At 39.9% G+C, this 26,226-nt stretch overlaps 1 protein-coding gene across 2 annotated transcripts; it reads left to right on the top strand.

The window, feature by feature from the left end:
* Positions 1 to 26,226, top strand: PDCD4 (programmed cell death 4). Of its 2 annotated transcripts, none has more exons than XM_038757626.1 (12): positions 1 to 111; positions 5,972 to 6,067; positions 10,020 to 10,322; positions 12,997 to 13,091; positions 14,532 to 14,645; positions 16,731 to 16,952; positions 18,116 to 18,213; positions 20,087 to 20,201; positions 22,429 to 22,536; positions 22,670 to 22,780; positions 24,528 to 24,667; positions 25,524 to 26,226. In XM_038757626.1, exons 2-12 carry the CDS (start codon positions 6,025 to 6,027, stop codon positions 25,582 to 25,584), a joined length of 1,410 nt encoding a protein of 469 aa, XP_038613554.1. In that variant the 5' UTR covers positions 1 to 111; positions 5,972 to 6,024; the 3' UTR covers positions 25,585 to 26,226. The 2 variants fall into 2 exon arrangements, with proteins under 2 accessions (XP_038613554.1, XP_038613555.1); XM_038757627.1 differs by lacking the exon at positions 1 to 111 and adding an exon at positions 2,597 to 2,684.

The raw sequence follows: 26,226 nt of genomic DNA, 5'->3' as shown, positions 1-26,226 counted from the left end.
AGAAGGGCCGGAGAGGCGCTGAAGAGGCGGCGGCTGTGGCCGTGGTGGTGGCGGTGTTGTTGAAGGGGACTGGATTCGGGGACCAGGCGCGACAACAGCAGCCCGAAAGGGGTTAGTACCGGATGGAGGGAACTCCTTTACCGCCTCACGTTCTTCAGTTTCTCCTTTGTCCCCCGAGAAGGCCGCGCAGGCTGGAGATGGGAGGGGTGAGGAGGCCCCCGTCTCCTCAGGGCCTTTCGGCTCCCCCTCAGAGGAGCCCTCAGGTCCCGTCTCCTCAGACCCCCCTCCCCATCTTTCCCTCAGGTCCCGTCTCCTCAGACCCCCCTCCCCATCTTTCTCTCAGGTCCCGTCTCCTCAGACCCCCCTCCCCAACTTTCCCTCAGAGGAGCCCTCAAGTCCCGTCTCCTCAGAGAAGCCTTCAGGCCTCGTCTTCTCAGGCCCCCCCTCCCTATCTTTCCCTCAGGTCCCATCTCCTCAGACCCCCCTCCCCATCTTTCCCTCAGAGAAGCCTCTAGGCCTCGTCTCCTCAGGCCCCCCCCTCCCCATCTTTCCCTCAGGTCCCATCTCCTCAGACCCCCCCTCCCCATCTTTTCCTCAGAGAAGCCCTGAGGTCACGTCTCCTCAGGGCCCCCTCCCCATTTTTCCCTCAGAGAAGCCTTCAGGTCCCGCCTCCTCAGGCCTGCTTCCCCATCTTTCTCTCAGGCCTCGTCTCCTCAGGCCCCCCCTCCCCATCTTTCCCTCAGGTCCCATCTCCTCAGACCACCTCCCCGTCTTTCCCTCAGAGAAGCCCTCAGGTCACGTCTCCTCAGGGCCCCCTCCCCATTTTTCCCTCAGAGAAGCCTTCAGGTCCCGCCTCCTCAGGCCTGCTTCCCCATCTTTCCCTCAGGCCCCGTCTCCTCAGGCCCCCCTCCCCATCTTTCCCTCAGGTCCCGTCTCCTCAGGGCCCCTCCCCATCTTTCCCTCAAGTCCCGTCTCCTCAGGCCCCCCTCCCCATCTTTCCCCCAGTTCCCGCCTCCTCAGGCCTCCCTCCCCATCTTTCCCTCAGGTCCCTCTCCTCAGACCCCCCTCCCCATCTTTCCCTCAGGTCCCATCTCCTCAGACCCCCCCCCCATCTTTCCCTCAGAGAAGCCCTGAGGTCACGTCTCCTCAGGCCCCCCCTCCCCATTTTTCCCTCAGAGAAGCCTTCAGGTCCCGCCTCCTCAGGTCTGTTTCCCCATCGTTCCCTCAGGTCCCGCCTCCTCAGGCCCCCCTGCCCATCTTTCCCTCAGGTCCCGTCTCCTCAGGGCCCCTCCCCATCTTTCCCCCAGTTCCCGCCTCCTCAGGCCCCCCTCCCCATCTTTCCCCCAGGTCCCGCCTCCTCAGGCCCCCCTCCCCATCTTTCCCCCAGGTCCCGTCTCCTCAGACCCCCGTCCCCATCTTTCCCTCAGATCCCGTCTCCTCAGAACCCCTTCCCCATCTTTCCCTCAGAGAATTCCTCAGCCCCCCCCCCCCCCCAGCCCCCTCCTCTTCGGGTTGGGTCCCTATTCCTTCCCTAACCACCCCTCCGAACACCTTAGGAGGCTGCATTTCTTCCTCCCCCCAACGAGCCTTCTGGTTTTATTCTGTGACCGAAATTCGGATCCGTGTGTGGAAGCCGCCCTCCCCAACAACTCCCTTTCGCCCCAAATGGAGGCGAGGAATGGGAGCCGGGGGCTGTAGTAGGAAGGCCTCCTCACCTACCCCCGTTTCCCGATCTCCCTTCTCCCTGCCCTTATTTCCTTGGCATCATTTTCCTGCCTTTCCTCCCATTTTCCTCCCTCCTTCCCTCCTTTTCCCTCCTCCTCCTCCCCCTCCGTCTCCCCGCCCCGTGGAGCCCGGGCAGACTGCTCCCGCCCCCGCTCTTTAGGCCTAAGGCCCTGATTCCTGAATTACTTTTGGTTTGCTTGCTGCTTCCTTCCTTTAAGATCGTTTTATATATAGATATATAGATAGATATAGATATATAGATAGATATAGATATATAGATAGATAGATATAGATAGATATATAAATAGATATAGATATATATAGAAAGAGGTAATAAGGGTTACTGTTATCCAGTAACAGTAAACAGGGTTACTGTTTATCCTTGAACAGAAGCTTGAAATCACCCTCAATATTTGGAGCTTCTGTTCTACCTCTTTCCTACCCAGCTTAAAACAAATCTAGTTAGGATAAAGGCCAAATCCCCTCCAAACACACGCACACAATCTATAAACTGTCAGATTTGTTTGGAAATGTGGTGATGGAATCTACACAAGAGCTATATATATAGACATATATACAGATATAGATATATAAATAGATATAGATATATATAGAAAGAGGTAATAAGGGTTACTGTTATCCAGTAACAGTAAACAGGGTTACTGTTTATCCTTGAACAGAAGCTCGAAATCACCCTCAAGATTTGGGGCTTCTGTTCTACCTCTTTCCTACCCAGCTTAAAACAAATCTAGTTAGCGTAAAGGCCAAATCCCCTCCAAACACACACACACACACACACACACACACACACACACACACACACACACACACACACACTCCATAAACTATCAGATTTGTTTGGAAATGTGGTGATGGAATCTACACAAGAGCTTTCATTCGACTCCAGACTAGTAAAATAAAATCATCTCATCAAGTCCAGTCATTGTGAGAGGAAGGTGGTAAGCAACGAGTTGTAATTTTTAAATTGAAATGTTTTTTGTGCTTCTTGTGATCTTCAAAGCTGCAGGGTTTTCGTTGGCGGGGTGGTGTGTGGGTGAATGTGGGTAATGACTTTGTGCAGGCATCTCAAAGAGGCCTCTCAAGTATTTTAACAGCAGAATGGCTTGTTAAAAATTGAATACTGCCAATGTTGGCCCCCAAATACATTTGAGTTTGAGCACATAATTCTGTATTATTGATTAAACTGAATAATTAAAGTGTCTTCAGGCATCTTTGAGACATTCTTTTTTTTATAATAGACGAGAAAAGGAAATTGCTCTAAAATAGTGTCTGGGGCTGGCTTCTTTTCTTGCAGAGGCCTCTTTTGCATCTTTAAAGCTGTATCTTTTTCTAGTGATCAAGTGTAAGATTTTTTTCCCAAAACTCTTCACTGAAGAGTCATGAATAATTGAAGGAGGAAAAAACACTTAATGTAAATCCTAGGCCTTCTTTTCCCATTATAAATCTACAAAACCATAAGAGTAGGTAGGAAATGTTTTTTGATATACTTCATTCCCTGAGTTTGGAAGCAAAGAGCTTGATATTGCCATATATTTAAAGTGTGGTCCACTTACATATTACATATAATCATTCTTAATTGATGGAAAAACATGAACAACTTTATCAGTTATGCACACCATTCTGCAAGGCAGAGATATTAGGCACACAAAACATCATCCAACTCCTCCCTATTCATCAAACGGCAATTGTTGCTATCAAGTTTTACTTCTTGGGTGTGTTATCACTTCCCTTAGATGCAAGACACATTTGTGATAATTGGCTAATGGGACATATCTTGGACTGCTATACTGGATATTCAAATAGCTAAAAACTCACTGAGATCATTCATTCATTCATTCAGTCGTATTTATTGAGCACTTACTTTTCTAACCAATTGATTTCTTCTATAATACCAATATTAATATTATTGAAGTGTTTGTGGAGAAAATGTGCAATTGTCAGAGTTTATCCATCTGAGATCTAATTTTCTCAGTTGATCCTGAGAGAATGAGAAAGCATGGAATTAGGTAAATGGGAAAAATGAAGGAGGTATGGGTATTTTCAGTCAAGTCTGTATGCAAATTATAGACTATATGTGCTTCTAGTACAGATGAGCTTTACAAATGTACATGTGCTATTTTAGCTATGAACATTTAGATGATGTAAGATGTTTTGTCATGGATGTTTTTTAACTTACACTTTCATTCCTAAGTCTGCATTAGATGGCACTACATTGTAAAAGAGCGGCCATTTGTGACATGCATCACTTTTTGTGAAATTAGAGAAGTGTTTCCATTTTGTTCTTTTCTGTGGTAATTAATATGTTTCAATATTCTCATTTATATTACTAACAGCAAATTGTTCAAAAATTTTAGCATTAAATAAAAAGAAGTCACTTTAGGGACTGTCTCTATGTGTTGCCGACTTGTACTTCCCAAGCGCTTAGTGCAGTGCTCTGCACACAGTAAGCGCTCAATAAGTATGATTGATTGACTGTATGCAATCTAAGTAGATTGGAATAAAGAAAGCTGATTTAGTCTTTGATTCATTTAACGTGTGACAGCTTTTGTATCCCTTTTAGGAAAGACATAATAGTATTTTACCTATTTTACCCTAAAATTTTATATGTGGCAATATTTTCCAGCTCTTGATATAGAAAGCCATTTTAATGTGTGCATTTTATTTTTCAAAAGGAGAGCATAATGTAGTGGAATGAATGTCTTAGAACATTCTACAAGGAACAAAGAGCATTGTGAGTGCTAAAGAGTGAACAGTTTTAGCAAAATATTAGCCCTTTAGCGCACTGGAGAATTCTGAAAGGTTGGATGTTACAATTTTCATGGTACTGAAAGGAAGATGTTTTGAATGATATTCATTTTTCATGTCATGTAAATGTAATATAAAGAGATATTTGGGTAGTTGAGACCCTAACCAGCTCTGAGCCTTCATACAACCAACAGTTGACCTTTCAAGGAATGTTATATCTTCCTTTCTCTAGAAAAGAAAGGTCTTTTTTCATAAGATTCCACAACCTTTATTACATTTTAAATTGTAGCTTATCTTTCAGGAAAACCATTTTGGTAGGTATCTTTGCCCTATCAAATAGTTTCTAAAAGAGACTGTTTAGAATGTTTAGGAGAAGGAAAACTGGAACATATATGTGTGACTCTTCCCATGAAGATTCTGAGTCTTTCTAGACCTCACACCAACCTGCTTCCTAGTTGCTAGTTTTATTATGCCACTGTGGGACTAGTCTGACTCTAGAGAGCTAAGGGTAGTTAAAAGGTGGATCCATTTATCCTCAGCCATTGCATAGGGATGAGACATTAATAACTGGTTGATGCTACTCAGTGATTTTTGCCAAAATGGTGGAGGTTATATTTTGGGTAAGCTCCCAATGAGCAGTTCTGATATTTATTCTATTCTGCTCCTTTGGTCTAGGCGGACTGATTGTTATATTCTGCAAAAATTTACAAGATGCAGCGCTCATAATATTCACCTCTGGATTCCTTGAAGTGATCCTGAGTTCTGGTGTTGCTGGGAGGATAAAAAAAATGTGTAAATGCCAAGTTAATGTGATGTTAAAAACTTAATACTTATCAGAGAGCTTTAAAGATTGCGTGACTGATATTAGGGGTGGAAGGAAGGTGGAGTGGTTAAAGAATGTGCCAGATTACCATAAATTGTTTCAATTTGGAAGCTTTTTTTTCTTCTGGCTCCAAGTTGATGTGGGTGCTGGGTTGCCTCCCACTGGCGTTTGTGCCAAGAAGCAGACTTGTCTCCAGTGTGGTGCCAGTCCCTGACCAAGGCCTTAGGGTGGGGTTTGGGCTGCAGTATGCCAAGTGTCAGTTGGCCACTAGCACTGCTGTCAGAAACTGCAGTGAGCTGGCATGGCTCTGGGGCTGAGGGGGAGGCTGGACTACCCTCCTGTTGCTCTTGTGATTTCAACCAGCACAACAACCTGTGGGGTCCCTTTGTCCACACCAGGCTGCAAAGTGAGCTGAAGGCTAACTGCTGTAGTGCGATATGTGCCCCTGCATCCTTCCCCACATTCCCCCGCTCTCACAACTACTAGGCAACTTTAAATGCCTTGCCCCACTCCCTAGTCCAGTATGGATCCATTTTTATTTTCAGCTCTGATTTATATTTAAGGATTTGTGAGAGCTGCCAACTGTGAAAATGGAATGGAACGAAAGTGTTAATTTACTCATTGGAAAATTATGGGTTGACATTTTGTTTTTTATAGATTCCAAAGGAGGCTCTCATCCTTAATCAGTGCAGGGGAAATTACACTTGAAAATGGAAGTAGAAAATGAGCAGGTTTTAAACGTTAACCCCCAAGGTAAGTCATTTACATTTTAGATTTAAACCGTGTTTATGCGAGTGTGCTGAAATGTACTTCTGAAAAAATATAGAGAAAAAGCCCTACTCAAATCACATCTCCTTCAGGAGGCCATCTCAGATTTATCTCTCATTTTTCTACTCTACATCCCCCTCCAACTGCCACTTCAGTATTTCCACCTCATCTAAATGCTTGATTACTCACCAACTCCTCTCCCTGTCCCCCGCCTCCCCTTCTTAGGACTAACATACATTTCTTTATATTCTGTTATTTCGTAATTCATTTTAGAGCCTGCCTCTTATGCTAAGTTTGGAAACTCACTAAAGACAGTCAGGGATCATATTTACCAATTAGGACTTAGGATAGTGCTCCGCATACAGGTTCTCAATAAATTCTACTGATTAAGAAATTTTTTTTTATTTGAAGTTTGTGGAATCATGATGTAAGTATCTTACATGTTTTTTGGCATTATTTAAAATGAAAGTCTTCAGTAAGTAATCCCTCTGATATTACTTCTATCACAAATTTGGGACTCTGACGTTCTCTTAACGTGCTTTTATGGAACATCCCTGCCAAAGGAAATATACATATAGTCTCACCTGTTTGCCTCTTTTTCCCCCTTTACTTCCCCTTTAACATACATTCCCTTCATTGCATCAGCTAATTTTATTACAACCCCGCTACTGAATAATGAGGTCTTCATCCTTTGAGCAGTAGCATAAAGGAAGAGATCAAAAATGATCATGCCTATTAATCTTGTAAAAGGAGATGATTAGTAATGATATAAAATGCATTCATGATTTTACAGTATTAAATAGTATTGCTAGAACTTCTCAAGGGGTTTCAGTGTTATTTCTCACTCATTTAAAAAATTTATAAAGTAAATATTTTATATGTGGGTATGTATTGATTAATTCATGGAAGCTGGGAAAGGGCTTATCCTATTAATACTTTTAAAGTGGATATTTATAGGTACCTTTCAGGAGATTTGTAAGCAAAGTGACAGTGGTATTCTTGTGAACATCTTAGTGCTTATGGGAAAAGCTTACAACTGAATATATTGCTGAAAATTCTGACATAATTTCAGGATAGAGTCATAATGTTTCTTTGTAAAGTGTTTGAAATCCATTTCTCAAACTTGTAAAGCAGACAGCATGTTCTCTTGTATTACACAATTTGAACTTCATTTCTTTGATCATGTTGTGGACACTTGCATTAATACTTTTTTCTGCAGTGTGTACAATTTATATAGCTTTCTTTGATGTGGGAAGACCCTTTGAAGTCTAACCTACTTCACTGTTTTATTTTTTTTTTAATTTGAAAATGATAGAAAAATAAAGCTGAGAATATTGCTACGGTAAATACTCCTCAGAAGATAATGTGCAAAATATGTTAAAATACTCTCTTTTTAGGGAGGGAAGTGTGAAAAACAGAAGTTTGCTAGTGAAAGGATCATTAACCCTAAGAAATTAATCTAGATACAGGGTTTGCAATCTGCTCTCTAAAATTTCTGCATTGTTTCACGCTGATTGATTTCCTGTATTGATGTTTATGAAATGTTTAGTTGGGTTGAAATATAGTGACAGTTCCTATTCAGAGACAGCCTTTGAATACACAGAAAGAAAACCATTAATACATAGGAGAAAGTATTCTTGAAGTCATCATTCAGAAGGTGAAACAGAGTATATTGAAACTTGTTCTTTGATACTAAATATTCAAGGTTGAGAAAGTAATCAGAACAAATCAGAGAAGCAGAATGGCTCAATGGAAAGAGCATGGGCTTTGGAGTCAGAGGTCATGGGTTCAAATCCCGGCTCTGCCAATTGTCAGCTGTGTGACTTTGGGCAAGTCACTTCACTTCTCTGGGCCTCAGTTACCTCATCTGTAAAATGGGGATTAAGATTATGAGCCCCACGTGGGACAACCTGATCGCCTTGTATCCCCCCCAGTGCTTAGAACAGTGCTTTGCACATAGTAAGTGCTTAACAAACCAACAGATGTAGGCATAGGTGCCATTTTTTAATTTTATTTTGAGGTTGAGAGTTTAAAGGTTTCAGAGATTTTAGGGATGATGGAGCTTGGAAGGCCCTGGCTTTAAAGGGCTGACAGGTCAGAAAGCCATTATTTTGGGTTTTTTGGTCCCTGATAGGAATCTCTTGGGTCTTGTCAAAGATCCAGGATGAACAAAGCAGAGGTCCATTCAAAAAGCTGTGGGAGAGATTGCCCCTATGGAATTAGCACACATGGGTGAAGGGATACTGAAGCAGGGAGTGAGGAAACAATGGAAAATATTCATTGAAACTGATGGTATTTCCTTTTTTCAGATTTATCTCTTGTCCACTTACAATCTACTATGTTGGTAAATAAATCTGTCGTTGGAGTCGACTCAATAGTATTCATTCATTCAATCAATCATATTTATTGAGTGATTACTGTGTGCAGAGCACTGTACTAAGCGCTTGGGAAGTTCAATTCAGCAACAGAGATAATCCTTGCCCACGACGGGCTCACAGTCTAGAAGGGGGGAGACAGACATCAAAACAAGTAAACAGACATCAATAGCATTATTATAAATAAAAAGAATTATAGCTATATGCACATCATTAATACAAATAAATAGAATTGTTATAAATATGAGGGGGGTAGAGCAAAGGGAGCGAGTTGGAGCAATGGGGAGGGGGAGCAGAGGAAAAGGGAGGCTTAGTCTGGGAAGGCCTCCTGGAGGAGGTGAGCTTTCAGTAGGGCTTTGAAGGGGGTGAGTGTGCTAGTTTGGCAGATATAAGCAGGGAGGGCATTCCAGGCCAGAGGTAGCACATGGGCCAGGGGTCGATGGCGGGACAGGCGAGAATGAGGCACAGTGAGAAGGTTAGTGCGAGTGGAGTGTGCGGGCTGGGTTGTAGAAGATGAGAAGGGAGGTGAGGTAAGAAGGGGCAGGGTGATGGAGAACTTTGAAGCCAGTACCCCAGCTCCCCACTTTATTCAGGATATGATGAGTTCCTGGGCCATGTGGTAGCTGCCTATCCAGTCCACCTATCATTTTAATATATTCTGGTCCATTGTGATGACTATACTTTAGTGAAAAGAGAATCCCATAGGTATTCATTGGGTTAGATTTATGAACAAATTGGGAGGAAAGGAGAATATTGCAAAAAAAAAAAAAGGACTCAAAATCAAAATTGATCTTCTGGTTCTTCTGACAACTTGACCAGAAAGCTCACTTGCCTTGTATAATGTGGTTATTCTGATCTCTTAATACACTGTTTGTCTTATTTTTTAAAAAATATGTATTTGTTAAGCCCTTTTACTATGTGCCAGGCACATGTACTAAAGCACTGGGGTTGATTCAAGATAGGTTGGACACAGTCCATTTCCCTCATGGGGCTCACAGTCTTAATCCCCATTTTACAGATGAGGTAACTGAGGGACAGAGAAGTTAAGGGACTTGTCCAAGGTCACACAGAAGACAAGTGACAGAGCCAAGATTAAAACTCAGGCCCTCTGACTCCCAGGCCAGTTCTTTTTCCACTAGGTGACACTGCTTTTCAAATTATGCATGTTTTTCTTGGTGAATTGATTGTAAATTATATTTAATTTTGGTTAGTTTTATACATAGTCTAAGAACTAACAGTGCAGTCAATATTTAAAGTTTTGAAGGCACAAATCTTACTATAAGAATTAAATTTTTGTCATTTGACTCCTCATTATTTACCTTGGACACTAACACTGAAAATGATTTTACTCCCTAAAGTTATTGAAGACAACTATAACATATTTCCTGGGTTAGCTTGTTGTGGGCAAGGAATATGTCTACTGACTCTGTTATATTGCACTCTTCCAAGCACTTAGTCCAGTGCTTTGCATGCAGCGCTCAATAAATACAGTTGATTGATAGGTCAACTGATTGGTTTTGGAATACAAACTAATTTTTTCTTTCCTCATTTTTTCTCTCAAGAACCTGATCATTTAAGTGACTCTCTGTTTTCTGGTGATGAAGAAAATACTGGAACTGAAGAAATAAAGAATGAAATAAATGGAAATTGGATTTCCGCATCGACCATTAATGAAGCTAAAATTAACGCTAAAGCTAAGAGGCGGTTGAGGAAAAACTCATCTCGGGACTCTGGAAGAGGAGATTCGGTCAGCGATAACGGAGGAGAGGCATTAAGAAGTGGGGTTACTGTACCAACCAGTCCGAAGGGAAAGTTGCTGGACAGAAGATCCCGATCAGGAAAAGGAAGGGGGCTACCGAAGAAAGGTTAGTGTAAACATTAAACCAAAATATTATAGAAATAAATGATATTGTTGCTCTCCCAGAATGTATTTTTTTTAGCCTTGCAGAAATACAGTTTTGAGAAGGGCAGTAGAGACCCATTGATTTTTCTCTGTCTTTTCACTTGTACAAATGTAGGTGTATGATGATTTGCAGGCTCATTAAACTTAACTGCTCTATCTCAATTTTTTCCTTTTATGTTGTTTATATTGATGTCTGTCTTCCCCTCTAGACAGTAAGGTTTTGTATATGTCTACCAACTCTGTCGTATCGTACTCTCCCAAGCACTTTGTACAGTGTTCTGTACACAGCATTCAACAGTACCACTGATGGTGATGACTTTTTGCCAGCTTTGACCACTCTGTTTTACTGAGCATGTGAACTTAGTTTTTCCCTATGAGCTCTATGAAGTTGGTTTTGTTCTTTAACCATGTAATAATATTCAGGCAAAGGCTTGATCAGAGGGGAGTCTTTTGCTTTGTATCTGACACAGTGCTAAGTACATGTGAAGACATGCCCATTGTTAAAGATCTGTGCTAAAATGCTCAGGTGGTATTCTCATATAACTGGTACAATTCTTAACATGGTAAGGTGGAATAATACTCAGGGGAGAAAATGAAAGTGTCTATAAAAAAGTCTATTAGTTTAGCATTTTAAGAGACCCCCAACTTACATAGACTGGCCTTCCATGATAGTTGCATGGGGTGTATATATCGGAACACTGGAGAAACATGTTTTCATATTGAGACCAAGTCCCTCCTGGGGAAAACTCATATATCTCATTTTGAATTTGGTGGCTTCGTTGGTAAGCCTTAGCTATTCAAAAAAAGTTACATTGTGAAACACTATAGCATTAACAATTTAAGGAGTTTGGGCTTGCTTCTTTCAGTATACAGAAATATCTTGTGGTTATGTTAAACAGCAGTCAAAATAAGCCTAGGGTTCTGCCATCAGTGGAAACTATTCCTTTTCACTGTCACAGAGCTCCTTGTCTCCCCGCCACTATACAAGTCCATGTTTTCTGGCAGTTGCTTTAGAACTCCAGAAGAGAAATTTGGCAAGGGTGGGAAGGTGGAGGCCTCCCACTGCTGGAGGGAAGACATAGCATAGCAACAGCAGGAACTTAACCCTATTTATTCAGTACAGTTAATGTAAGCTATTTGCAGCTTTGATGTTTGCAGCAAGGCTTTGTGTTCAGTTGCTCTTTGAACTGTAAAAAAGGTGACCACAGAGTTCACTCTGAAAATGTGAAGCATGTAAAGTGTGAAACCACAATTGGTACTATTCTTTAATTGAATGTCTGTAATGATAAATACTATGTAAAAGATACATCTAGAAAATAAGATTAGTCCTTAACTTTTAGTTTTAATAAATGCTCGAATTGGGGCATTTATTCAGAAAAATGTTGACTTGAAGTAGGAAGAGAATTCTCAACAGTGCTAGTTGTTTAGTAGCAAATTAATCCATTGGTCACTGTGTAAGTGTGAAGACCCTATACCACGTTACCAATAAAAATATTTAAAAATGAATCCGTTAGTGATAATTGAATTTACTTCAATTTAAGCCAAGTTACTTTATATAGTCAGCAGTTACTCAATCTGCATTTCTCAATGCAGCATCTTGTACTGTGACAGGAAGTAATACTCTTGGTGGGCCGCACTGATCAGGTACTATGAATCTAACAGCCTGGAGTCCAGGATATTAGGAAAGGACAAGTATTTGCTTATGATTTCCTCGCTTAGCAAACATAACAGTCTTCATTGTCAGTTTCACAATATTTGAATTGTTTATGATTCAAGAATGAGGTATGAATTTTCTTGACAACTGAATCAAGCCATGTGGCCTAAGAGGATAGAGCCCGGACTTGGGAGTCAGAAGGACCTGGATTTTAATCCTGGATCCTCCAATCAATCAATCAATTGTATTTTTGAGCTCTTACTGTGTGCAGAGCACTGTACTAAGCACTTCCTCCACTTGTCTGCTGTGTGACTTTGGGTAAGTCACTTAACTTCTCTGTGCCCCAGCTACTTCATCTGTAAAATGGGGATTATGACTGTGAAGCCCCATGTGGGACATGAACCATATCCAACCAGATTGCCTTGTATCTACCCCAGTGCTTAGAACAGTGCCTGGCACCTTAAACACTTAACAAAAACCTTGAAAAAAATCAAACCTAGCATATTTTGGTGTAGATTGAACCTTATAAAATACACTGAATTTTGCTATCTGTGTTACTTCAGAAAAGGACTACATTAAATGCATTTGAATTGCTTATGGGGATTAGATGTTTATATCATGACTATACATTGTGACAAAGGCTGCAGAATAAGGTTGTGGAGACTCCATCCATAGAAATTATTTCAATATGATTTGCCCCAGGTGGTTTAGTCACTCATCTAACTGGAAATGGGAGGCTGCACCAAATGGCCTCTAGTCTGTGCCTGATACAGTGTTCTGACAAAGTTTCTGCTCACTGAGTAGTTGTGATGATGATCTACAAATCACTTCAAAAAAATACAATTATTTTTGATGTTGGATTTTCAACATCCCATGATGTGTAAACTTTGGTAAAAGAGATTCCAAAATAATGTAGGAGTTGTTCCCTGACTCTTCGCTGTACTAAAATGTCTTTCTTTTGCCATTACTCACTTTCTTCCAGGTGGTGCTGGAGGCAAAGGGGTGTGGGGCACACCTGGGCAAGTGTATGATGTGGAGGAAGTAGATGTTAAAGACCCTAACTATGATGATGATCAGGTATCTTTTTGTTGTTTACATTTCTAGTGGAAAAAAACTAAGTGGAAAATGTATTAACTGGTTATAATTACTCTACTCGTGCACTCATTAAATCAAAACAGTCTGTGACATTTCTGTTACTTCTGAGGTTAGATGCCCAGTTTTTATCATCAGTGTTTTCTAGCTAGTACTCATGGCAGTGAACATCTGGCGTAAGTACTCTTTGAGTACTCCAAGGTAGAACTCCAGTAGTACCTCAAGATTCCCCCAATAGTTTTCTACCATTCTGTGACTCATAGAACTCAGAGCCCCCAAACCGCAAGGGAACCATTTGGATTGTAGCTAGCCAGTCTTCTACCCTAAGGGCTGGCTGCTAAAGTTTAGAGGAATGCCAGAAAGCCACACTCCCCACCAAAATGCCAAATGCCTGAGTTGGTAGGCGCCAGACATGCAAATCACTCTGTTTTTGAACAGGTAGCTAGCATGCACACCCTGGCAGGGCACACAAATCCCTTGTAGTGCTAACTGGAGCCCCTCCATGAATATGCAACTACAACCCCCCATGGAAGGCACCTCAGTATTCAGTGGGCACCCTACTTGGGTGTGCCTGATTCTATTTTGGGGAAGGTACCAGAGCCTAGTTCCAATCCCAGCTCCGCCACTTGCCTGCCGTGTGATCTTGAACAAATCACTTTGTGTCTTTATGCCCCAGTTTATTCATCTGTGAAATGGAGATTCAATACCTGTTCTCCCTCTGACTTAGACAGTGGGTCCCACGTGGGGCAGGAACGGTGCCTGACCTAAGTATCTTCTATCTACCCCAGCGCCCCAGTAGTTAGTACAGTGCTCGGCACATAGTGTTTAATAAATACCATTATTACTATTATTATTGTTATGTGGTTTCTGAAGTCCGTCAAAAAGGAAGTAAGCATTTGCCTTGCCTAATTTAGCTCAGTTATTTCTTGTTTTTAGGAGGGAGCCAGGGTAACTGCTTTCCATAAAGTTTCAGTGTGAACTAAAATTTTAAAGCTTTAAATTTATTTTATTAAAGGGACCTTGGTAGTTAGCAATGCCCGTTTGTTTAAAAAGTGAATTAAAATGAAAACTACCAACTTTTTTTTTCTGCTGGAAGGAAACTTCTTTCTGTTGCTATTGGGGAAATAGGTCATATTGGAGCTTTGTTAAAGGTTAGACATGTAGGTAATAGGGGAAGGAGAGCTTGTGTAGTTAACACTGGTTTGTTTTTGAGGACGGACACACGAGTAATAGCATTATTTTCAGACACAAAAGTGATAAATATGCAGCTTGTAAATAGTCTGGCAGTAAGTTTATGCAAATTCTCAAGATGAATTTGGTTTTCATTAATTGGATTACTACTGCCAGTACAATTTTATAAGAAATGTGAAATATCTGAAGATCGAGAGAGAGTTTTAATGTACATTTCTTTTTTTTCCTTTTCAGGAGAACTGTGTTTATGAAACTGTAGTTTTACCTTTAGATGAAAGGGCATTTGAGAAGACTTTAACACCCATCATACAAGAATATTTTGAACACGGAGATACTAATGAAGTTGCAGTAAGTTAAAAAAAAACTTCTAAATGTAATTTAATATGGGAAGGAAGAAATTCTTAGTATTAAGTTCCCCAATTTAATATATTTGAAGCTTTTGTTTTCTACCTGAACTTCTTGTTCAGCTATGTCTGTGACATGTGAAGGTTGGCTAGACCCTTTCAATTCTTGTCTCCAGTCAAAGTCTTAAGGGTGAGTGTCTTTTTCTTCACAAAAGACAGTGAGTGAGAGCACGGGCATGGGAGTTCTTCTGACCTGGGCTCTCATCCCGGCTCTACCACTTGTCTGCTGTGTGACCTTGGATAAGTCACTTTATTTCTCTGTGCCTCTGTTCCCTCATCTGTAAAATGAGGATTAAGACTGTGAACCCTATTGTGGGTTTGTTATCTACTGTCTTTGATGTTGGTGGGGCAGGAAGAAGCATGACCTATGTAAGAGTCATTGAATGAAATAATAGTTCTATAAAGTGAATATTTATCACAAACTGAAAATAAAGGAAACTTTTTAATGTTAGCGTATTAATGCCCTTATGTAGATGAACTTTGCTCTTCATTTTTTAAATATATTGGCCCAGAAAGAGGATTTTGATTACTAAAAATTGGTATGATGTGTAAATATTAACAAGCCCCAAAATATCAGGCCCTTGTCGTGTTATGGAGTTAAGATGGAAAGAAACTAGCATATTTTCAGCTGAGGAAAATTTTAAAGGATATATGTGGTCAGAACCTGCCAAATGAGAAAATCGGACTCTCTGAGAAATGGTGCGTTAGTAATCTAAAAATTGCTGCATTTAGAGTAGTGTTTCTTCCTCAGTTGGTCACTCCATTTAAGAACTAGACTTTCCATTTCCTCCTGCTCTCTTTTCCCCAAAGCCTGCCTGCCTGATGTCTGTGTTTCTCCCTGATCAGGTATCACTGTTTATCAGTCAATAACTTATTGACTATCTGCTCCAGGCAGAGTACAGTCCTAAGTGCTTGGGAGAGCACAGTAAAGATAAAGAGAGATGATCCCTGCTCAGGAGCTCAAAATGTAAAGAGGAGACCAACACAAAATAATTTACAAATAAGAGGAGCAGAATGGAAAGATGGATAGTAGGAAAAAACGCTAAAGTAGTTGAGTTGTGAACAGACATGTACAAAAGTGCTTTGGGTAGCTGTGAGTGCCCAAGTGCTGAGGTGGTAATTGAGGAGCTATTACTTACCATCTCTGTCCTTGGTTCCTCCCTGTATACTGTTCCCACACTTAAAGTCCAAGCACATACAGACTTGGAAGAGAAGGAGAAAGGCAGGGAAGAGAGTTGAAGTAGGAAGTAAGCAAATTGTTTTGTTTATCTTCCCTCCTTGCTTCTTGGTCTTACTCCACTTGCATGTTATCTTCCACTTCTGTGTCTTGCCTACCTCTCTGATACTTTTCTCTTTTTGTCCTTTTTCAACTCTCCATCAATCTCTTCTCCCAGGCTATTTAACCTCTGCCATTTCCATAGCTGCTGAAGCAGTGTGTTGAAACCTGGGCCCAGCGCAATCCATCATTACCCTTACTCCTTACTGGAGCCCTCCAAAGTGTGGAAACTCCTTGTCACTATTGCTAGTGATATCATCTTGGCTGTGTTGCTGGGGATAGCGTGAGAGGTCATGAAGCACCACCCTGTTTCTCATTTTATTACGTCTATTCTTTGTACCTCATCATTTGTATTTTCCTAGCTCTTTGGTTAATTCTGGTATTGGCTTTCATCTCTTATTCCCTCCACAGCTCTCCCGAACTCCAGTTTCCCACTTCCATTTTGGTTAGGAGAGGGCCAGAACATATTTAATACTGGTTCAGTGCATTATCACTAATAGTCATTTTTTATGCAGAGCACAGATCTGAGTCAGTGCAGTGAGGAGTTGTAAAAATTCCAGGGCTCTAGAATAACAAGGTAGCATGAAAAATTATGGCATTTCTCAGAAGTGCCCTAATTATTCATCTGGTAAGAAGCGTTAGAATTTATCTCCACAAAGGAGTTTTTGATTTTGTAATTCATCTTATTTAACATTTATAAAGATTTTGTTTTCTTGCATAATGTAATACATTTCTTCTTTCTTTTTTTATAAGGAAATGCTAAGAGATTTAAATCTTGGTGAAATGAAAAGTGGAGTTCCTGTGCTGGCCGTGTCCTTGGCGTTGGAGGGCAAAGCTAGTCATAGAGAAATGACATCTAAGCTCCTTTCTGACCTTTGTGGAACAGTAGTCAGCACAAATGATGTAGAAAAATCATTTGATAAGTTACTTAAAGAGTTACCTGAACTAGCATTAGATACACCTAGAGCACCACAGGTGTGTGTAATATATATTTTCTGTCTGTGTATCCTTTTCAAAATGTTTGCTAAAGTACTCCATAGATAACGGGTACAAACATTTTAGATTTTAAGACCTTTTGCACACAAGGATATTTTCATATGTGCATTTATCTTGTTAACCTGAAGCTTTAAAGAAAACTCAAGAGCCTGGCCCCAAGGCTTCTTAACCTCCGCAAATAATGGCTACAAATTAGAAATCTGAATACTTTTGTTTTTTAATATGGTGTCTTCACAGTGTTATCACCCAGTTTTTGAAGTATTAATAATGAATTTGCAGCATTGGAAGCAATAGTGGTTTAGATAATAATGCCATTTTTTTAAGATGGGAGCTGATCTTATATTTATTCAATCCACTTGTACCTAATAAACTCTGAGTATTATTTGCTTTCTCTATAAAGCAATCATTTTTCAACGCTTGGTAAGCATATTTTAAAAAATAGTGCTGGTTTTCTGTTCTTGAATGTTTGGTTCATTTCAGAGATTGTTTTGTTTGTGCATTGTTGAGATGGAGAAACAAAAATGCCTTCTAATAATCACTGGTGCTGTGTAATTTAGGAGGTCAGAAGTGCCATCACAGAGCACTAAATGTCTGCCCCTACCCGAAGATTTGCAATAGGGAATACACTGCTAAAGTACTTCTGCATGGGGTTAGAAAGATTTTCAGTATTTAATGAGGAACATACATTTTTAATGACTAATTTAAATCAGCAATGCCTTTACTGTGTCAGACCAACGGCTCCATCAGCTCAGTATTCTGAGCTGTATTGTATCTTACTTTTCCTAGTGCTTAGTACAGTGCTCTGCACACATCAAGTGCTCAATTAATACGACTAAATGATTGACTATTGTCTTTGGCAGAGGCAGTAGAATCCTTGGAGGAACTGGGTGGTGGTGACATTCTTTTGCAACAATTTTAATGTTTAGGGAAGTAACATCAGACTCCCTAACTTTTTTCCCCAATAGTAGTTCCTCATGAAACTTCACCCATGAACTTAGCTAAACCACTCTTTAACTGTCATTTTTGAAGAGAAAAGGAAGAAATTTTATCAAACTGAAATATTCATTTTATATATAAATGATTTCCAGTGAGTGAATTCTATTTTGGAGAAATTATTTTAAAGCTTTTCTTTTCCATTACAGTTGGTGGGCCAGTTTATCGCTAGAGCTGTTGGAGATGGGATTTTATGCCATACATATATCGATAGTTATAAAGGAACCGTAGACTGTGTTCAAGCTCGGTAAGTAATTGTACTCATGCCTTTCAGCTCGCTCAATATTTAGAATTTGCAGGGAGAGTGTTTTCATAATTCCATTCAAATGAAATTTTTATTAAAAGCAAATATTATGATTGCTTTGCCAGGCTGGTTTCTGTTGCAAGTAGATTCCATGGCAGTAAACCAAGATGGAGAAATCTCTTATAAAATGTTTTCATTTTATTTTCAGTAAGTTTTGACCTACTTTTCAAGCCTTTTTAAAACTGTGATAGTGTAGTCCCTGGGTATTTTTTTTTATTATTAGTGGGAAGCTAGATCTGGAAAGCTATGTAATGTGCTATTAGCTGAGAACTGAGGGAAATACACAGGCATTTTATGTCACTTTTTCTTCTAAGCTCCAATTCCACTTCCAGTTATTTTTCTTTGCCTTATTTCTTGGCATTTTCCTTTTTCCTGTTTTCCTCTCTTTTGTGGGTTTTTTTTCTGCTGCCCATTTACTTCCCCTTTTTATCTTTCTCCATCTCCTCCCCTTTTTCTTGTCTCACACCTGCAACCCTCATAATCTCTCACACCCACAATCTTAGGCCTGCCTCTAATATACACACAGCCAGATTTCCAACCACAGACAGGTGTTCATATTTTTGAAGTGACACCCTTGTTTTTCCCAAGTTTAGAATACAGAATGGACTTTGCTTTGGAATATCATTTAAAATTTTATTTTTTGGATTTTAATTGAAAAATTTTAGGGCAAAAATCTGATAATATAAATCCTTGAAACCAGTCTATAAAATTAGAGAATAGTGGAATAGGCCTTCAACCTGAAGATGATGGTGCTGGCATGAGACTCTATCTGTGAGTGGGAGTGTCTTTGAAAAAGAATCTTGTACCTTTTGCCCAGGGAATTACAGTACTGCTGGTTTTCTGGCCCTTTGCTATTTGGGTGAGCACTGCTAAGACACCAAATGGTCAATGGGGGAAAGAGATGTCCTGCTGACTGTGAGCTCATCCTCTAGACTGTAGGCTCGTTGTGGTCAAGGATTGTCTGTGTATTGTTATACTGTACTCTACCAAGAGCTTAGTAGTGCTCTGCACACAGCAAGCGCGCAATAAGTATGATGGACTGACTGTATCTGCAGTAGTGGCAGTGGTTTACGTTGAGCCATCCTTACTCTCTTGACTGGTTCCCAGTGCCTGGGGCCCACATTGTGAAATGGCTGGTAGGGAGAATGGATCCAGTCTGTAATTATGGTATTTGTTAAGCACTTACTATGTGCTGAGCATTGTTCTAAACATCAGGAGGCACCACCAGACCCATACCCATTTGATAAGTCGTCATTCTCCGGGTGGCTTAGGATTTTCCACTTTATTGTGAAAACTAGTGGGAAAGTAATTAAAGCAAGAAATGAACAACAGCCACAAGAAAATACTGTTGTACTCCAGACATGGAGAACTGACCTAGCAACTGGCTAACTGGATAAATCCCTTCTTCTTAGCCCCCATCAGCTCTCCAGAGCAAGGTGACTTTATGTCTCAGAAGGCCGTCCATCTCACCGAGTTCATAGGCTCTATCCTGGTTGATGAATTTTCATCATTACACAATGACCCAATCAGAGCGGGTACAGTATGTTAGTAACACCTGTAGATAGTGAAGGAGTAAGGTTTGGCGGGGTGGGGAGGGGAGAAAGGTTTAGTTAAACTAAACAACAACAACAAAAAAAACCCTACCCTTTGTACCAAGCCAGCTGGAGTGGGAAACCATAAATCCCCCAAAGCCCCCCTTTATGTATTAGGCTAGTGGAAAAAAATAGAGTTGTTAAAAGAAATGGACTTTAATTTATTTGAATCAGTACTATAAACTTTATATTTTCCTTCTTTTCAATCATTTTTCCCCCTCTAGAGCAGCATTGGACAGAGCCACTGTGCTCCTGAGTATGACGAAAGGTAGAAAGCGTAAAGACAGTGTGTGGGGATCAGGCGGTGGGCAGCAGTCAGTCAATCATCTCATCAAAGAGGTAATTAAATACCAGACACTGTCAGAAGCTGTATGCATGTTAATTTTATTAATACAGGATTTGTGTTGAAATGAGTTTTTAAAATTGGTCCTTTAGAGAGAAATTGCATTTTTGACTTTACGTGTCCAAGTTTCTATAATTTGGAATTTAGCAGCATGGCCTGAGTAGAAAGAACAGAGGCCTGAGCGTCAGATAATGACCAATATTTATATGCTGTAGACTGTAAACTCCTTATGACAGGAAACATGCCTACCAACTCTGTTTTATTCCCACAAGTGCTTGGTACAGTGCTTTGCACATAGTAAGCGATCACTAGATACGATTGATGCTCAGTTTCATAGGCTTTTCATATAAAATATGTGGAGAACAGGATTTTCTTCCCCTTTAAAATTAAGCCTCATTCTTGACAGTGAGGTCGTGTGTGTGTACATGTGTACACACACACACACACACATAAAGATAGCACATAGTAAGCGATCCCTAGATACGATTGATGCTCAGTTTCATAGGCTTTTAATATAAAATATGTGGAGAACAGGATTTTCTTCCCCTTTAAAATTAAGCCTCATTCTTGACAGTGCAGTCGTGTGTGTACATGTGTACACACACACACACACATATAAAGATAGCACATAGTAAGCGATCCCTAGATACGATTGATGCTCAGTTTCATAGGCTTTTAATATAAAATATGTGGAGAACAGGATTTTCTTCCCCTTTAAAATTAAGCCTCATTCTTGACAGTGAGGTCGTGTGTGTGTACATGTGTACACACACACATATAAAGATAGCACATAGTAAGCGATCACTAGATACGATTGCTCAATTTCATAGGCTTTTAATATAAAATATGTGGAGAACAGGATTTTCTTCCCCTTTAAAATTAAGCCTCATTCTTGACAGTGCAGTCGTGTGTGTGTACATGTGTACACACACACACATATAAAGATAGCACATAGTAAGCGATCACTAGATACGATTGATGCTCAGTTTCATAGGCTTTTAATATAAAATATGTGGAGAACAGGATTTTCTTCCCCTTTAAAATTAAGCCTCATTCTTGACAGTGCAGTCGTGTGTGTGTACATGTGTACACACACACACATATAAAGATAGCACATAGTAAGCGATCCCTAGATACGATTGATGCTCAGTTTCATAGGCTTTTAATATAAAATATGTGGAGAACAGGATTTTCTTCCCCTTTAAAATTAAGCCTCATTCTTGACAGTGCAGTCGTGTGTGTGTACATGTGTAAACACACACACACACATATAAAGATAGCACATAGTAAGCGATCACTAGATACGATTGCTCAGTTTCATAGGCTTTTAATATAAAATATGTGGAGAACAGGATTTTCTTCCCCTTTAAAATTAAGCCTCATTCTTGACAGTGAGGTCGTGTGTGTGTACTTGTGTACACACACACACACACACACACACACACACACACACACACACAGATAGAATATATACTTATATATTATTGGAAAGGGTCCTTTTCACAGTACTTTTCAGGAGACCGTAAACATGGAATTTACTCAAGCAACTGTGAACAGGTAATGACTAAAGAAGACTATTGCTAGTGGAGGCCTTTACTACACAAAACTTGTTACCAAACTTTTTCAATTTGTAGCTAGCGTCCTCTAGTGGTATGTAAGTTTCACTCTGGAGCTTTGTTAAGTCAGCATTGACTTTTACATCAAGGAGTATTGTCTGCTTAACAATTTTTGTGGGAGAGACGAGCTCCACCTCTTCTCCACCCTTGACCAGTTCACTAAGGATTCTGCATTGCAGGGGTTTGCCTTAAAAACAAAAAAATTAACAAAAGATTCAAATGTCATTCCTTTGCCATTTCCTGGTTCACAGATGGGCTGACAAGTTTAATAACGATAGTATTTGTTAAGCGCTTACTAAGTGCCGAACACTGTTCCAAGCGCTGGGATAGATACAAGGTAATCAGGTTGTCCCACGTGGAGCTCACAGTCTTAATCCCCATTTTACATGCGAGATAACTGAGGCACAGAGATGTGACTTGCCCACAGTCACTCAGCTGACAAGTGTTGGAGCTTGGGATTAGAACCCATGACTTCTGACTCCCAAGCCCGTGCTCTTTCCACTAAGCCATTTTTGCTTCTTAAAATCCCTTATACCATTGGGAAGGGTAAACGTTTTCCTTCAGTTTATTTCTCATCAGGAATTGTTACTTGATTTGTATCCAACAGATTGACATGCTGCTGAAAGAGTACTTACTTTCTGGAGACATATCTGAAGTTGAACATTGCCTTAAGGAACTAGAAGTACCTCATTTTCACCATGAACTTGTATATGAAGTAAGATTAGTGTGAAGTTGTGAAGTTACTATTTGCTAAACCGAAAATTAATGTCTTCTGTATTTTATGTAGTCATACTTTTCTCTATCTCAAAAGTATGCTTATCAGTTAAACCATAAATCCTTCATTTCAGGCAGTTGTGATGGTTTTGGAGTCAACTGGAGAAAGTACTTTTAAAATGGTACTGGATTTACTGAAATCTCTTTGGAAATCTTCAACCATTACTTTGGACCAAATGAAAAGAGTAAGTATATATCCTCTTGCAGAAAGGAAAAGCTGTGGATCTTTCCTTATCTTACATTTGCTAGGGCTTTTGGGTTCCTTAACAATGGCTGCATTGTCAATTATAAGCTTAGAGAGATCAGTCTAGCATGGTATTTCACTATGACTGGCGCATCCTTCGATTTTCTGGCCATATCTGACAAGTCGATATTTCTAATAACAGGCTGGGTTAGACTAGTAACATAACTGAACTGTAACTGAGTGTTTTAAAGAAAATATTGCGGGCTGTCAAACTCTTGACCTTAATTCAAAAATGATAGAAACTTTTTGTTTATGTCACTTTGTGGTAGGCTCTTTCCTTTTCTGTTTTAATTTCCCTGTCTGCGTGCCTCTCTTGCTGTGAAAGGTTGTTCTTGTGTTTTCTACACTTGCTGGCTTTTCCATTCTATGAAAGACAAATGGGCCTTTCTCAATCAATTCCATTTACTGAGCACTTACTGTGTGCAGAGCACTGTATTAAGAGCTTGGGAGAGTACAATATAATAGAGTTGGTAGGCACATTCTCTGCCCATGATGAGCTTCCAGTCTGGAGGCGATGCAGTATTTAGTCTCCAAGAGAGGCAGCAAATGATATTTGAAGGAATACTGTGATGTTACCTACCTTCCCCAGCCATTTTTTTCCTCCAGTGTCTTGGCCATAAATGTATCTATTGATGTTTTGAGCCTGCCCAAGTTCCTGTGGTAGTAAATTCCACTGTGTACTACCTGCTGTGTAGAGAAGTGTCCTTTTTAAATTTGAATCCACTTCTGTCAAACTTCAGTGGTTGCTCCTTGGTTCTGATATTGGAAAAGTTGGTGTCATATACTTGCGTGGGTTTTTTTTTCCTCTGCTATACCTGCTAGGATTTTGTGGACTTTAATCTGTGTCCCCTCTCAGCCTTCATATGTCTCGGTAGACAGGTCTTGGTTTTTTGGTTTTGTTTTCCTGTCACAGGTATTGTTGGGCTTTGTTTATTTTTCACTTATCCAAATGAAGAGGAGGGGCAAGCCCCAAGAGGCTTTTATTTGATCTTAGAGTCCAGCATAGGGTGAGGACAATCTATCCAGGGACATTATTGGGTAGGGAGTTTGGTGCCCACTTCTGTCAAATGATATCTCATTTTCCTCCAGCAAGTCTGGCTGAGGAGAGGGTGGTTTTTTTTATGGTATTTGTTAAACTCTTACTATGTAACTTGTACTTCCCAAGCGCTTAGTACAGTGCTGTGCACACAGTAAGCGCTCAATAAATACGATTGAATGAATGAATACAAGGCACTGTACTAAGCGCTGGGGTAGATACAAGTTAATCAGGTTCTCACATGGAGCAGAAGGGCAGGCAAAGGCTCATTTGCTATTATTTTCACTCAATTGATCATGAAAGCATCCAACAGATTAGTCTTTGGGCTGGGGGTGGCAGTTAAGCAAGAGGTATCAGAAAAGTTACTTGGGGGCTAATGAACTTAAAGCCAAGTGTAGCCTTAGAGATGCTTTCTGACTCCTTTAATGAGTAACTAATTTTTCTTGACATGGTGCCCTAAATCAGAAAAACAAGCATTTCTAAGAAACCAGAATATTTCCTTGTTTGTCCAGTACCACATGCATTAGGCACTTCAATACTATTTAGTGGTGGTTATATTGATTGATTAATTAAATGAAGGCTTTTTTACCATTAAGGTATTGAGGTAAACCTTTTTGATTGTGGTTTCATCATCCTACTCTTATTGTTGCAGGGTTATGAACGAGTTTACAGTGAGATACCAGACATTAATCTCGATGTGCCCCATTCCTACTCCCTGCTGGAGCGATTTGTAGAAGAATGTTTTCAGGCTGGGATAATTTCCAAATCACTGAGAGATCTATGTCCTTCAAGGTACCATTTCCTCTTCAAATAACTATGTGGTCTGGATAGACGTAGCTTTAGGTAGAACCTGAAAGACACATTCATTTTTCTACAATCCATTACTGGCCCTTACCGAAAATGACACTGTGGAGTTGATACATTACTTAACGAGCAATGTGTTGCTTTCCTGCATCAACAGGCTCAGGTCCAATGTGTACGTTGTAAAACAAATTATTTCACTAGTGCCTAAACACCTCAGCTGTTAAGGTCTAGCTCTTATTTAAGGCAGGGACTCTCACATTAAAATAAGATTTGGAAAGATTTGGAAACAAATAATGAAAAAAAATCCTAGTTTTCTGTTGTGCTTTTGACGGCATTCTAATAATGCAGCTGTGGCTTCACGTAAATTTGTAATTCAGAAGTTGTCTTTTTCCTCAGGCTTTAAATCAATCATTCTTTTAGAAGGACACTATTCAAAGTAATGATGCCTTGTAAAGGGTTGAGAGCACTGAGTAAATACTTTCAGTAAAAGCCATGCTAAGTTTCCTATTTACATCTAAAAAAGTTCATAGATGTGAGATTATCTTTTAATTTGAAAGATAGTGTAAAAGGATGGGAATTCAAGTTTCCAGACCTTTCAGTTTTGAAACTGAACTTGATATCGGAACTAGTTAGAGCAGTGAGGGAATATTTCCATGTCTTGTAGGAAAATTGTCCATTTCCGGCTCTCTAGTTAAAAAAGGAAATTATAGTTCATTGCTTCAGGTGATACTGAAAGGACCCATCAGCTTCCTCTACCATTATCTTAAAACAGTAGATATGTATTGACTTAAAGCTTGACTTAAACTTAATTTTAAGTTTGGTAAAGTTTGCTTTTTCATTGCAGGGGCAGAAAACGCTTTGTAAGCGAAGGGGATGGAGGTCGCCTTAAACCAGAGAGCTACTGAATACAAGAACTCTTGCAGCCTTAGATGTTATAAAAACCTATATCTGAATTGAAAGGGGTTGCTTAGCACAGTTTTTTTTTTTTTTAAGCACTTGTTTTGGGTACAAGGTGTTTTTGAATGTTTTATAAACTTCAACATTCAGGATGGATTTTTTTTTAAAGGAAAATTTTTCTTTGTGGATAATAAAGTTGAGGGACAGAACAAGCCACAGTTATGTGGTCTATTCAAATAAGCTACCCTTTTCTAAGTGCCATGTTTATGACCTAATCATTCCAAGTTTTGCATTGATGTCTGACTGCCACTCCTTTCTTTCAAGGACAGTGTTTTTGTAGTAAAATCACTGGTTTATACAAAGCTTTATATAGGGGGTAAAGTTAAGCCGCTGAAACCCCATGTTGGCTGCTGCTGTTGAAATACTGTGCTTTGGGAGGTTAAAAAAAGGTTATTTCTTTGTTTTAAAGAATTTTAAGAAAATGGGTTAGTCATGAGATTTATTCATCTTTCCAGGGAACATATTGATTGGTCTTAAAGACTAGAGTGTTCAGTAAATGGTGGCTGGAACATCTATTTTTCTACAAAACTGGAAAAATGAACCAGGTTCTGAAAGAATGTACTACAAAATAAAATTTGTGAAGCAGTTCA

This window comes from Tachyglossus aculeatus, chromosome 16, assembly GCF_015852505.1.
Source record: "Tachyglossus aculeatus isolate mTacAcu1 chromosome 16, mTacAcu1.pri, whole genome shotgun sequence".
NCBI lineage: Eukaryota > Metazoa > Chordata > Mammalia > Monotremata > Tachyglossidae > Tachyglossus > Tachyglossus aculeatus.
Note: the sequence above shows the minus strand (reverse complement) of the source record. Positions and strands in the feature narration are given on the sequence as shown.